Genomic DNA, 15,357 nt, shown 5'->3' with positions numbered 1-15,357 from the left:
ATCCCTCCAGAATGTGACCCTCATTCAGGAATATGTGAACTCATTTAAAAGCTATGTAAAGATTTTCACTAAATTGAGTTCAGTTCACTTTATTTCAAACATATACATTCACCAACATTTCATAAAATCATTCCATGCAGTTGTTTGAAAAGGAGTAGGGAGAAGTGTATACTTATTTAGCCCTACCCCCTCAGGTTTACATCCTCATCATCAAATTTTAAACAACAAAACATTTACAATGCCTTAAAAAAACACACAAAACAAAAAAAAAAACAATAATAATAAATTTCTCAGGTTTAACTAGAACTATATTTAGATTTTCTAATTTGTAGAAGAGATTAAACATCAGTTTGCATGCCGTCCTGGGTTAATTGCATTTTCTTCATTCTTATACTTATTTAACATTTCTTTTTTGAGTTTTATTTTAAACTGGTTTATATCACTACTGTCCTTTATTTCTTCTGTTAACTCATTCCAGAATTTAATGCCCACTATTGAGATAGACATCCTTTTCAATGCTGTTCTTACTCTTTGTACTTTTAAATTCCACTTCCCTCTAAAATTATACCTCCCTTCTCTTTCTAAGAACCATTTACTTATTTCAATTGGGAGCATCCCTTTCCTTGCCTTATATATTATTTGCACTGTTTTAAACTTGACCAGGTCCTGGAATTTTAAAGCTTGCGTCTTAATAAAGAGTGCGTTTGTGTGAGCCCTATACCCCTCCTGATTTATTAGTCTAATAGCCCTTTTTTGCATTATGATTATGGTCTGAATATTACTTTTATATGTGTTTCCCCAAACTTCTACACAATAACTCATGTATGGTAATATGAAAGCACAATATAACATATATAATGTTTTCCTATCCAGAAAATGTTTTACTTTCCCCAAGACAGCAATGCTCCGTGCTAACTTTCCCCTCACATAAGTGATGTGTGATTTCCAACAGGCCTTATGATCAATGATCACACCAAGAAATTTTATGGTATTAACCCTTTCTAGATACACATTATCAACACAAATTTCAATGTTAATATTTTTCTTATGGTTCCGAATAACATAAAATTTGTTTTATTTAAATTTAAGGACAATTTGTTTCTATCAAACCACGTCTTTAATATCTTTAACTCCTGTGTGATCACCTCCACAACCTGTTGAAATTCCCCACTTGAACAAAGTATATTGGTATCATCTGCAAAAATTACACACTTTAGGATCTTCGATACTTTACAAATATCATTTATATACATTATAAACAATTTTGGTCCCAATACTGATCCTTGAGGTACTCCACATTCAGTATCCATCAATTTAGATTTAAACTCATTTATTTGTACATATTGCTGTCGATTCATCACATAGCTTTTTATCCAATCCAATACCACACCCCTAAACCCATATTTCTCCAGTTTGATTATTAAAATTTTGTGGTCAACAGTATCAAATGCTTTTTTTAGATCTAGAAAAACTCCAAGTGCATACTTCTTTTTATCCATACATTCAGTTATTTCTTCCGTTAAATCCATCAATGCCAAAACTGTTGATCTGTTATTTCTAAAACCATACTGGCGATTTGCCAACAGATCATGTTTATCCACAAAGTTATCAAGTCTTTTTAGAAATAGTTTTTCCAGTATCTTAGAAAACTGGCAGAGTACCGACACTGGTCTATAATTTGTAAAACAATGCTTTTCTCCTGATTTATAAATGGGGATAATTTTTGCTACTTTCATTTTTTGTGGAAAAACCCCTTCCTGGAAAGACAAATTAAAAATATATTGTAGCGGTTTTACAATACCATTGTAACGAAATAGAGTGATGTAACTATCTAGAGTTGTATTTTAATACACTGTAAGTAGATCACTTGTTATAATCAGAAGATGGGCTGTTTTTATCATCAGGGAGTTTAATGAAACACTCTGTATTGACTTTGAGACAAGAAAAGAGAGAGGGTTGGGATCATTTAAGAATCTTTAATTTCTTAATTATAAATTCTTAACAATCTACCAGGACTAACTCTGTGATGGATGAAAATGGATTTGGATGTTGTGTTGGTGCGTGTGTGTGTGTGTGTGGTTGGTTCAGACTCCTTAGGCTGACGTCATTGAATCTGGTAGTCTTTGTTATGACTAGATATCACGAGGCTTAGAAAAGTGATGACATGAGCTGCTATTTTGCCGTGTACGTACCCAGTGGGGGCCTCCCAGGTAGATCAAGAAATGCCAGGTCTGGAGACCTCGGATGTGCGCTGGAGCTGGTCGAAACAGCGATCGCAGCGTTTCAAAGCCCGTCTGAAGGGTCGACCCAGGTAACCATCGGCAGCATCAGCAGGTGCTCTTATTTTGAAAGGATGTTGTCTGGTTGTTAAACGACGAAAATCTCCAACTTCACAGTTCTTAGTTTAAAGAAGAAAACACATCTGGCCAGCTGTGCTTCTCTTTGGGATGACGGTGAATAGAACTGAAGTCAAAATGGAACTGAGCTTAAAATGGCATTGCCTTGTTTTATATCTCTGAATTGTTGATAAGTTTTAGTAAAGTGGATTGGACACTTTAAGTCAACAAGCCAGATTCTCTTGCGGCAGCCGAAAGCTCTGATTGGTTGGAACAATGTGTCATGCGTTTCTATGGAGATGAGGGTCAGTCTGTCTGTGCAGTAGTCCTGTTTTCATTAAACACATAAATCACAACATCTTTATTCCACAGATCATCACTTGATTATTATTGATCAACATATGTTTCTAATAGCTTTAATCACAAATTAAGTACTTTGATTATTGAAAAGCGTTCTTCTTCTCCTTCTGGCTCTTCTCCTGGAATGTAAACAGTCTGAGGAACACCCGACCTTGGCGTTTTCTACACGGGTGTTACTGTGTACAGGGGCAGCTGTGTGGAGCTGAAAATAATGAACTTCATTACGTTACACCATCAATTACTCTCTTTACTGTTAACTTATCAATATCATGGAAGTCAGTACTTGTTTTGTTCTTAAGTCCACTGACAATATCATATATCTCCTTCTCTTCCACTGCTCTTAAAAACATTGAACTTGCATTCCTTTCAATGTTTCCTCCAGTCTCCCTTTCTATCATATCAACCTTTATTTCCGCTGCTAGTTTTGGCCCTATATGTACAAAGAAATCATTAAATCCATCGACTACTTCGTTCATTTTACTAATAGTATTTGTCCCTTCCATAAAATACCCAGAGTAGTCGTTAGTCCTTGGTGCATTTTTATTATACTATTTAATACATTCCATATCCCTTTCATGCTATCTTTATTATCTTCTAACTTTTTGATGAAGTATTCTTTTTTACAAGTTCTCATTATGTTAGTTAATTTATTTTTATACTTTTTATATTTCTTTTCAGATTCTGTAGTTCTCTTTTTAATGAATTCTCTATTTAAGGTGTTCTTTTTTTGACAGGCATTTTGCAGTCCCTTCGTCATCCATGGTCTTCCTGTATACTTGTCTTTCCTGTTGACTTCAATAAGTAGGCTATTTTTCTCTAATAAGGCCATGAATATACTTCAGAATGCCTCATAGGATTTATTGACATCCTTATGTTTATATACAATAGTCCAATCTTGTTTTATTAACTCATTTTTGAGACACTGCATTGCCTTTTCTGTTCTAATTGTTTTATATATCATCTTGCATACATTTCTATGAACTTTATAGCAACAGTCATAAGTTACAAAAACTGGTAAGTGGTCGCTTATATCATTTATCAATATCCCGACTTTTATATTTTCTTCCATTACATTTGTAAAAATATTATCTACTAGAGTTGCACCATGAGTGGTTATTCTCGTCGGTCTTGTTATCAGGGGAAATAATCCCCATGAAGTAAACTAACAATGCTTATGTATATGGAAGGTATAATTTTGCATCAGTGATAAAATTTGACATTTTTTCACCTCACATTCCAGAAAGCTCCTCTGTCCCAATGCAAAAAATGTACTGAAATATTGCGCAAGGGTGGAGCCAAATGTAGTTGTGTCCAGGGCCAGCCTGAGCCATTGTGAGGCCCTAAACAGGTTTTCCTTGGGGACCCCCAAATCAAAAAGTCAGCACCAGATGGTTCATCATTCTAAGCTGCACCATTTGTGTAACATGCCCACTATCATTAGCATCCTTTGTAATTAGCACACATCGATCTGGTGTTATTGTGGATATTGATTTTTTACTTTATCGGAGCAGCAAACCACACTAATTAATTTGCATTTTAAAATGATGAGTGTTATTTAAGTGTGGTATATTAATTCAGCTATTTGAAACAAACATCAGCAGACAATCACTGAATTTACAGTAAAAAACTTCGGTTTACTACCTTTTGTTTTTAAAATTTGAAACTTGTGTAAAGTGTGCTGCATTACAAACTAAAACCAAATTACACTACAGAAAATAAAACAAATACATTGTTTTTTACTCATGTCACCTGGGGGCTCCTGGGAGCCCCTGGTGATTTGGGGGCCCAAAGCAGTCGCTTCGTTCGCATATGCCTTGGGCTGTCTCTGGCTGTGTCTTAGAACAAACTGGTACCTCTAATATTTATTTGATGATGGCAGTAAAAAATCTCACTTCATGTACAAAATATTTACTATTAAAAACTAATTCTACCACTTATCGTGTTGCAAAAATCAATAAGAGGTGCATTAGGTCAACAAAAGGTCACAAAATGTTTACTGCTGTCACATAGGAACAAAGACAGAAAATAGAAAAGCGTGAGCTGAAATGAAAACCAGTAAACTGATGGGCAGTATCTTTTGTCATCCAACATCATGAATTTAAACGTGTCATGAATTTTTAAACATAAATTACTTGATGGTCTTTACTTGGTGTGAAAGTCTGTCCTGTACAGGTTCCACCAATGTCCACTAGATGTCAGCATTTGAATGAAAGTCTGCTGTCAAATATATTTTTCTGTGAGAAATTCAACAGCTGTTCTCTGCTAATTGGCCAGACTAGTACAAGCTCATGTCACATCAGAGAAAACTTTCTTACTAGGAACACATTTTTGTGAGCTAGTGACATTTTTGTCATCCTGTTGATTGTTTGGTTTTTTACCTTGTGTATTTTTAGACCCAATTATACTTCAGCATCCAGAGTGGGTGGAAAAGTGAGAACACGTTACCTTCTGCACTTACGAGAAATAAAGCTTTAAATCCTTGCCACCATCAATCAGTGTTCCTGTGTAGTCAGCAGACTTCCTTATAGGAGGAACTCATAGGATGAGGGTGCACCCCTGGAACGAAAATAAAACTATAATTAACTGCTTTACAACCAAAATAATTTTTTTTTTCAAAAGTCAACAGTTTAAATGTAAATAATTGTACAATAATAATAACAATAAGTTCTAAATAGACTAATATAATTCATTTTTGTCAAATATGTGTTTCCAACTAAAAAGCACATGTTCACCTGGTGAAGGTGTGAATTCTTTAACAAATGGATGCTAAAAAAAGTTTCAACTGTATTTTGGAGGCTTAGACATGCAAGCTTTGAATAAAAAATAAAAACACTGAGGTTATAATTGTTTGTGTGGAGGGGTAATCCATGGGATGGACAACATATCGGCATCAATATCGATATTGGCTGATGTTAGTCATTTTTAACATATCAGTATAGAGAAATAAAACCGGGCCCACATTAACAACCGATATTTTTTTCCATCTCGTCTCCATTTGTTTGCCTGTTTCAGACATTGAGGGTGGTGGTGTGTAATTGTTTAGTCCTGTGAACAGTGACTGTAATAATCTCAGAACCATAAATATGTGTGTTGTGTGTACATAATAACGTAAGCTCAGCTTTAATAATTTTCATTCTATACAAAATCTGCTGTCTTTAGAAGCATTAATGTCAGTATATAGGTATCGGCAAATATCGGTTATCGGCCCTAACAGTGATCTTAACATCAGTATTGGCCCAAAAATTTCACATCGGTACATCACTAGTTATCCATAAAGTCCACAGTTGTAATTGTGATTAAAGTGTAGAAATATGAAATAACATACTGATATTAGCATCATTTATCTCCAACTCTGAAAAAACTGTTGCTAACATTAAAAAATATATATATTTCATTATCTTAAGATAATTTCCTAATTCCTAAATAAAATATTGATCCAAATTAATGAAAAGTTTAAAGTAAAAAAAAAGTGGTTTTGCTTAACGATTGCTGTGTTCCTTGCAGGCATTTTGACATAGAAAATAGAAACAAAACATAAACAGATTAATCAATATCTAACGTTGCATTCCTGTTTCCCTTTTTTATTTTAAAATCCAACAGAATTTAAAGCTGTTATAGTGGATCCGCAAACAAGCTATGGTAGGTTTAAACACAGCTGATTATATTGTACAAATTTTATACAGTTTTTAATCTCGTTTTCTTTGTGCAGGCTGAGGCAGGAGGTGTGGGGTGTGGCCTCGGAGGTGGTGGTCCCGTGTGCGAGTGTGGTGGTGCTGGGTTTTCTCACGTTGGTATGAATGCTCACTGCCAGGGGTGAATCTTTTATACTTTATTATTTTTGTTGTGTTGGGACTTCTCTGCCCCGCGTTACCTGCCTCCATCACTAGCCTCAGTCCTGCTTGTTAACCTTTTTGTTTATTTAAATTTATAGTTGGACTGTGTTTAGTTAACCCTCATTTTTTGGACTTCATGAATTAATTTAAGTGAGTCAAATTAATTTCCCTTTTCTCAGTACATTTCATTGGTTCAGTTTCTTTTGGGGCATTAATTTTAGTATTTTTTATGGTATTTTACATGGCCAGTTTTTAAAATGTCTTTTAAACTGTTTCTTCAATAAAATAAAATAAATTCATTGTAACTTCTGAAACCATGTCTGCTGTCAAGTGGAATGAATCTACATGCTTTAATTCCTTGGGCGAAATTCCCAAGGTGGCGTTGTTAACGAAATTGCACTCGAGCAGGTACAATTGCCATACTTGGCGTCAACAGGTCATAGACCACTCCCGTATTGCCACATAAAGAATGGGCGACCCAGGGAAGTGTGGCGGACAACTGGATGAGCCAGTAGTTGCTTTCAGTCCTAACTGTTATTGGCTGAGGTTTTTAGACAAATGCAAGAGAACTACATCATTTTTTAACAAAATATATTAAGATACTATATTAGAACGTTTTGAAGAGGCATTAAAAATGTTTTAAGCTAATTTGTTTTCCAAATTTGCTATAACAGCTTTAACCCTCCCACTGTCCTAATGGCTGTGACCTCATGAGGAAAGTTGACCATTGAGCAGGGTTGATGGTTTATCCCTTGAGGTCCATGTGACAGGGGTGAGGTGGTGCTCACTCCTCACCCCTGTCACATGGACCTCAAGGGATAAACCATCAACCCTGCTCAATGGTCAACTTTCCTCATGAGGTCACAGCAATTAGGACAGTGGGAGGGTTAAGCCATTCTGCACCTCTCCACTCTTCGCTCTGTCCTAAACTATTTCCAACTTCTATGCTATATTTACTCCCACGACCTCACCTCTACATTGTAGTTTGCTTTGGTTTTGAGTCATTTAAACTATACTAAACAAACTCAATTAAACCAAGTCTAGTCCAACATTTTTATGACATTTGACTAAAGATGTTTACTCTTTGCTGTGTTCTTGTTAAAACGATAGTTTTTACAGGTAAGTGACTTATTGTGCCAACACATGGACTACGTTTTTAATTCCCAAGAAGAGACGGCCGTACTACTATTACGTATATATGAAAAAAGCTACATGTAGCTTAAACCAGTACACGGCAAATGGAAGGATGAAACAATGGCAGACTTTATTTGTGAGACAGAGTGACATCAGCCTAGTTTTGCCTAGTGAAGGGTCACTTTGTCATGTTTAATTAGTTTTTATTGACAACAGCATACGTTTTAGGCAAAGTAAACTCTAAACTTTTATTTCTGGAAAGTTACTAAACAAAGGCAATAATAGAAATAATCTATCAGGTGGTAAAAATATCAATAAGAGAGGAATTGATACATTTAAGCAACAACATGTCTGTAAATATTGTCTAGGATTTTTTTTACCATATAGTTATGTCAAAAAGGTGAAGAATAGTTTTTATGTTTACCCAGATTAAAAAAAAAAAGTAATCTGACTGCCCCCTACTGTCATTGTGGGCAATGATTTTACCAACACATTTTGTCCAAGGTAAAAAGAACACCATCACATAAGTGTAGCAGCCACACATATATGAAGGGTACACACATGACCAGGCACCATCCTCTGGCGTCAGCCTGGCTAAAGGACACATCCCTGCAGCTCACTGGCTGGTTGCTATAGTAGTCTGGATCAGAGGCTTTCATGCTGCTGTTTGTCTGAGCTTCACAGACCTCCATCCCTTCACTGAAATGTGTGTGTGTGTGTGTGTGTGTGTGTGTGTGTGTGTGTGTGTGTGTGTGTGCGTGCGTGCGTGCGTGCGTGCGTGCGTGCGTGCATGAATGCATGTGTGTGTTTACTTGAGTTAATCCAGTGCAGCAAGAAGAGACTAGGAGCATAAAGCCTGGGAACATATCCAACAGGTGTCAAACTAAAAGGAAAACCATGCAATGTTGTTCCTTTTCCTCCCTAATAATGTGCATTAATAAGCTCAAAATTACTCATTATAGATAAGTCGCATTTAATAAGTCCAATATTGACTCATGAATCTATGACACATCGTGTGTAATGATGCTTATAGGCAAAGAAATGTCTCTAATGGATTCTTAAGAGGTTATCTGCTCTGATGAAAGTGAGGTTTGACTGAGGTCCAGGTTGATTGCTCCTTTAATGGTTTAAAGACAAACAGAACGAAGAACAAAGTTCACCTGAACCCGTGATATAAACAAATGAGGTAAATGCCCACAGCTCAGAGAGCAGCTTAGCACTGCACAGGAACACTCAGCAGGATGACAGGGACACTACATTTACACAGGGAATGACTAAAAGTTTGTTTTTCTTGGCACGCGTGGTAGAATGAGTCATGATTTTATGAGGCTTATCAAATGGTGAGTATGGTATTTGTTCTTTGGGTCTCCTAAAGGCCATTTTATAGGCTTTGGCGTAGCTAGACTACATTAGCATTTATAACAGGGGCAGTTGTTATTACAACGGCCTGATTGTATGAATTTGTTCTAAAAGTAACTAATTAACTTTTAAAGAGGTAAAATTATACCATTGTTACAATGATGACAGTTTCTATTAACTGCTGCTTCTTAAATGTGAGAACTAAACCTTTATGACAGATTTCATCTGGAATGTTTAATTCTTTGTAAAGAATGCTGTTTATTTTAGTGTGTGTGTGTGTGTGTGAACTCTCTTATTAAAATGACAGACACCCCGAGCAGCCTAGCATGTTTTTGAATCTCCATTTTCCCCCCACTAATTATTTATCATTTAGTTATGTGTGTACACAGGCCACAGGAGAAAAGGCAACTTTTATCAGCTGAATAACTCTAAAGCTTTCCTGTTTGTAGTTCAGGCAGATGGCGAGCAGGATGGTTTGCCTCGGCGATGAAGAGTTTTCCCTCCAATCATGCTCTGAAGCCTCTGATTCCCACCTTCTGCCTGGTGGTTCTGATGATTTACGGCCAAGCTGATAAACTCAGAAACTTCGTGGCTGGCATTTTTATCCCACAGTATCGCTACCCATACCCTGTGGCTCTCTGCTTCTCTCAGGTTGGTGCCTGAATTGTTCCTCTCAGAAAAACGGCATCGTGCAGCCAACAAAATGTATCCAATGAACCGTAGAACAATCCTGTAAGAGTTGATGCACATCATGCAAGCTTATTTGCATGCTGTTTGTTTTGTACAGAGCCGTTTGTGTCCTGGTGGCATATTTGCTTTAGCTGCAATAACATTTCTGACATCTTTGTTAAACAAAGCTACTTTATACTTAAAAACACTGAATATCCATCCATCCATCCATTTTCTGATCCCGCTTGTCCACGTAGGGTCGGGGGGGGGGGGCTGGTGCCTATCTCCAGCGGTCAATGGGCAATCAGGCGGTGTACACCCTGGACAGAGTGCCACTCCATCACAGGGCAACACTGAATAACACTCTGGTAAAATACTCAAATATCATTAAGGTGTCACAGGATTGTTAAATATTTAGGTGTTTGTTCAGAGAACTTTCTATGCTGGTTTGTTGTAGTCAAGTCAATGTTTAATGAGTGTGTGTGTGTGTGTGTGTGTGTGTGTGTGTGTGTGTGTGTGTGTGTGTGTGTGTGTGTGTGTGTGTGTGTGTGTGTGTGTGTGTGTGTGTGAAATAGAGGTTGGAGGACATGGTCAAGCCTGATTCCTGCTTAAGCAAAGGCACATTTGCCCCCCCCCCCCCCTCGCAGTGTCGAATCTCGTCTGTATTCATACTGGCCCTGGCCTGTTGCAAACAAATTCTCCACCAGGACAGCAGGAGGCGCATTCCTAACTTATTGGCCTGAGTTTTGAAGAAATTATCCGCCAAAACAACAGAGGCCATGCACCTATGCAGGTGTGCATACTCTTGTAGTGACGTGTCTGCCCAACTACTATTTACTATTTGCGACACGAAAAGATGGACGACACAGACACAGTGAATTCTTATTGAGCAGGAGCTGCTTGAGCTAGAAGAACAACAACTCTGCTCCATCTGCTCCATGTCTTGACTGCGTGAACTCTCGCGCTGTTTACATTTTTAAGGGAAGATATGTCGTGCCGGAAATGACGTTGGGTTGTTTGGCTGACCAATAACAGACATCCAGCATACAACGCCGCCATCAGATGTTTAGAAAATAGAGCTCGACTCCAACCGATGTTCCAACATGATCCAACACTGTTGGATCGCCCATACAACGTCGCATCATGGCGATCCAACAGATCCGACATGCTGGAGCAGTGTCAGTATGAATCAGCCTTTAGTGTCAAACAGAGGTGAAAAGCGTATAGAGTTGAGAAACACAGGCACTTGATAGATGTTTAACCAAATTGCCACCCTATGGACGGACTTGTATGACCCCGTCCAAAGGTCTGTGGACAGGGAGTTCTCGGAGTGACTGACAAGCAGATTGTAGATTCACCTCCATGCTTAGTGGGCTGTTTGACTCCACACAACATGGCCTATGAAACCCTCCTGAAGAAAGGGGCTGAAAGGAGTACAGGTCCATGGTTCTAGCTGCTCTTATCAAAGTAACACATTACACAGTGGTGTCAGTGGTTGGCTTTAACCCACAAACCCTGGACCCAAGTACTCAATTTATGATAGTTGGTTTTGCTGATAAAGGATAATTAGCTCTAAGGGCCTCACAATGTCAGAAAAAAATATGTCAAAAGAATTAAAGCAATATACCAGCCCTAAGTGAAAAGGAGTCTGCTGCCATATTTCCCAGAGTATGGGGGAATACAGTGGTCCATTTAGACTAGAGACTGCTGTAAGCCACTGCTGCAAGGGCATGAGGCAGAAGCCCCAAAATACACCTATTTCCTCCTCGGCCATTGTTAGTGCAACTTGATATGCTGTTATACTTCTAAAAACTGAAATGGGTGTAAGCCTATAATGCATTTGTTTTAATGGAAGTACAGTAAGTGAAACGCTAGCTGTTACCATTCACTTGCATTGTTTATGCTAAGCTAAAGCGAGCAGAATCCTGCCAGATCAGGAGAATGACCTACTCTAACTGTGGAAGCAGAAGATATTTCACTTAAGGGTGGAAAATTCTTTTAAGATTGATTCAGAAAGTAGATCTTGTTTTATTCAATAATGCCGGCAGCTTATTTATTTGATCTAAATTTCTCCAGGTTGTGGTGTCTCTTGTTTTCCTAAATCTCCTCCATGTCCTGGGTCTGGTGCCCCTCAAACGTTACTCCAGGCCTCTCGGTGAGAGGCTGCTGCTGCCTGCGCTCTGTAACAGCGTCCAGGCCGTGTTGGTTATGTGGACCAGAGCCAGCACCTCATACGGAGGCTTCTTTCTCTTCATCATGCCTCTGCTACCTCTAGTAACTGTGGGCTTCAGTTTCGTCCTGAAGGTGACTTCTCCACCATCCAGCCACTCCACTGCTCTGATTTCCATGCTAACTGGGATGTTTATCATCTTCTCAGGTAAATCCTATAACAACATTCAGGTGAAGAAGGGAATTCTTCATGTTTCATCTTCTCAATCCTCTCTTTCCACAGCGTCCAAAGGAATTTCGTGCACAGAGCCGCTTGAGTTTATGTACGCACTTCTAGCTTTAATCCTCCAGAGCATTTATCTTCTTGTCTTGGCCAAAGTATATGAGACAGAGCACCACCAGCCTCATGAAGCCCAAGCCTCTTACTTTGACATCTTCTACACCCAACTGGTCAACCAGAGTGGGGTGTTGGGCCTCCTGTGGCTCCTCCACCCAGACAGTCCCTGGCATGTTTTGAGGCACAGCAGCTGGCAAAATCTGCTCTTCCACGGATATCTGCTTGCGATTCTCCTGTTAGGGATGGTGCTCAACTTCCTGGTCTGTATTTCTGCTCTTTGTGTCTCGCCGTTTGCTGCTGCCATGCTTTACTCGTCCAGGCAGATGGTGCAGCCCTTTCTTCAGCTGCTGTAGTCTCACTGGATGGTAAAAATTCATATTTATGTAGCCTTAAAAACTGAAAATTCTCATCATAAGACTCATTTAGAATTTTCTGCCATTTTGGATTGTAAGAATTTTTTAACTAATTTACAAAGATTGAAGCAAAACCAGAACAGGGTTAAACAGGAACTAAAGCCTCGCTTAAAAATAAACAATGGTTCCAAGCTTTTCAACCTTTAACCAGACATAACACAGGTGAAGACATGCAGCACTAACAATACTTTTTTTTTGTTAATTTAATCCTTATTTAACCAGGGAAATCTTTTGAGATCAAGTCTCTTTTGCGAAGGTGCCTTGGCTGAACTGTAAGGACCAGATATAAAGGATCCTTTGTAAATAAGCACACACTGGTTTTCAACATTTTACTGCTGCAATGAGCTTAAAAATGTCATACGAGACAGTTTCAAGGTCTAAATATAAAACATGTTAGAACTTATAACACCTTGATTTAACACAATTTTTTGGCTGAATTTGAGGATTTTCAGATTAAATCCAAGTCAGATTCTGTTGGTTGCAGCCAATCACAACCAGTAATGTGACCAAAAGGCAAATATCTCCATCCTAGCTAAGACTTGTCAACCCTTGACCTCTAAAAAGTCTGCAAAGGCATCAAAAACAGTTAACACACCCTGCTGAACTTCTTGACCTCATCTGTTTTCTATTGAAGCAATAACGACTAAAGTATCAGCAGCAGTGAACTTTTCTCATGTTTGATAGTTTATGTCTCATCAATAAGAAATTTATGAAAAAATAATGATCAGCTTTGTAAAAAATGTATTACATAAAAGCTAAACTACCCAAACTTCTGCCAGTCTAGTTAAGAACAGGGTGTACTTTTTCACAAACAGATCATCTCAGGAGGACAAAAGTCATTTACAGCCAAGAACCCTTTTTATTTTATTACCAAGCAACTTCTAAAATTCCTATTTTTGTAAAACTGAGTAGTTTCAATAATTGTGCTAAAAAAATTCAACAAGGATTAAACACCTACTTTTGTCTTTTACTGAATACAACTTTGTTTTCCCTTAAAGACTCTGGTATTTCAGACAACAGGGATTAACGAGGGTGAGGTTGTCCGCGCTGACACACAAACCTTTGAACTCTCTTCAATGCATGTTTATAAATCAGTGTTTTTGGTGAATGGATGAATTTTAACCAGAAGACACTCCTGAATGAGTCTGCCAGCTCAGAGGAAAAAGGGATGATGGTGAAAAACTGTTTTCTTTAGAATAAGTTATTACACCTAGATTTTAGAAATTTAGTCATTATTTTGTATAATAGATTCTGTGCATATTTAATAAAAACATTTGTCATGTCCAGCATGGTCAGTTTAGGTACAGTCTGACCTTTCAACGTCTATTCAACATCTGGTCAGAAAGGAGACACAACACTGCATGTGTTCCCTTTAAATGAGCCTGCCTTCATACCAGCTGGGACTCACAGACTCTGCAAGTCTGAAAGATAAACAATAACTTTCTTTCCCAAGGTCCCATCTGTATGCCTCCACAGAAGGAAGAACTCCAGCTCGAATCAATTGCTAAATTCAAGAATGATTTCCTAAATCAATATGAACTTCTACCTTGACTTATAATCTAGATAATCACGAAATAAACACTTCTTTATTACTACTTATAATTATAGTATAATGAAATGCTTCATTAATCTTTGGCCACTGAATGGATGTTATGTTTATGTCTACTAGAACCTGCCATGTGTTCAACATGTTTTGACGACGAGGTCCTCGCACCTGCACTCACACAATAACAAGTACGGTTAAGTAAAACTCCAACACATAGAGACTTTTAAACCAGTCAGAACATCCTGTATCAAGAAGGCGTTTTTCTGAGTTGTCTTGGTAACATCTCTCAAACCTGTCCGCCTCTGATGGGCTGTGCAAATCATAACATCAAAACCTTAAAGCTGGATCTGCCACGGCGTGTGGGCGAGGTGAGGCGAGGATCCACATGCAGGGAGGAAGACAGGTAGGACGTTTATCATGTATTTTAATACCTAACACGCAGGACACTGAAACAATGGACCGACACAAGACACAGAACAGAAGGGGCTTAAATACACGAGGGCCGGGAGCTAAGGTGATTGGGAAACGAGAGGCAGGTGGGAGCAATTAACGAGACACAAGGCTGAACCAAAACGGGAGACAGGACAGGGTGTGTCAGGATCATCCTGAGTGATTCGACAGTTCTAGAGAATCGCTCAGACCGGCTATCTGTAGCAAAACCTCTTTAACCATCAAAGATTTTGACACGTCGTCAAAACCTTTTTGCACCTACAAAGCTGATGAGCAAACAGTTCCTGCAGAAACAAAGCTGATATTGTTAAGACTCCTTAAGAGTCCGCCAGACGCACGGTTCCATCCAGCTGTTGTGACCCGAGACATCTCTGGACTGAAGAGTCGGTACCACGGTATTCTACAGCCCTCCGGTGCCAGAGGTCAGCCGACCCCTGCGACCTTCGGATCCACCAAGACGGTCTCTCCAAAACGGGTGAAGTAGACATGACAGATTGCATCTGATGTTCTTCTGATGATAAGAACTTTATAGCTTAGAGCAAACCAAATTCTTTTCACCAGAACTCAGCTTGCTTTGATAAGGAAGCTCTGACTGACATCGCATTCACACGTAGGTTCCTTCATCACGTTTAGTTACATCCACTCACGGTAAATGCTTATGTAACCGGATTACAGGATACAATAAGATAATTAAAAGAAAAAATAAACAAATGGGCCAATAATTAGGTTCGGGGAGAATTGGAGGTTGTTT

At 38.5% G+C, this 15,357-nt stretch overlaps 1 protein-coding gene across 1 annotated transcript; it reads left to right on the top strand.

Moving 5' to 3' along the window:
- The first annotated feature begins 8,847 nt into the window (after positions 1–8,847).
- Positions 8,848–13,590, top strand: si:ch211-248a14.8 (solute carrier family 35 member D3). Its single transcript, XM_015944783.3, has 4 exons — positions 8,848–9,003; positions 9,472–9,673; positions 11,768–12,068; positions 12,144–13,590. The coding sequence occupies exons 1-4, from the start codon at positions 8,972–8,974 to the stop codon at positions 12,548–12,550; spliced, it is 942 nt and encodes a 313-aa protein (XP_015800269.1). The 5' UTR covers positions 8,848–8,971; the 3' UTR covers positions 12,551–13,590.
- Positions 13,591–15,357: the final 1,767 nt, after the last annotated feature.

This window comes from Nothobranchius furzeri, chromosome 12, assembly GCF_043380555.1.
Source record: "Nothobranchius furzeri strain GRZ-AD chromosome 12, NfurGRZ-RIMD1, whole genome shotgun sequence".
NCBI lineage: Eukaryota > Metazoa > Chordata > Actinopteri > Cyprinodontiformes > Nothobranchiidae > Nothobranchius > Nothobranchius furzeri.
This window is presented reverse-complemented; position numbering and strand designations above follow the sequence as displayed.

Bases quoted from the DNA above. Each gene is read 5' to 3' on its own strand.
- si:ch211-248a14.8 (XM_015944783.3), top strand. From the start codon at position 8,972: ATGAGTCATGATTTTATGAGGCTTATCAAATG. The intron at 9,674-11,767 runs GTTGGTGCCTGA...AAATTTCTCCAG, and splicing joins TGGCTCTCTGCTTCTCTCAG to GTTGTGGTGTCTCTTGTTTT. The intron at 12,069-12,143 runs GTAAATCCTATA...CTCTTTCCACAG, and splicing joins GATGTTTATCATCTTCTCAG to CGTCCAAAGGAATTTCGTGC.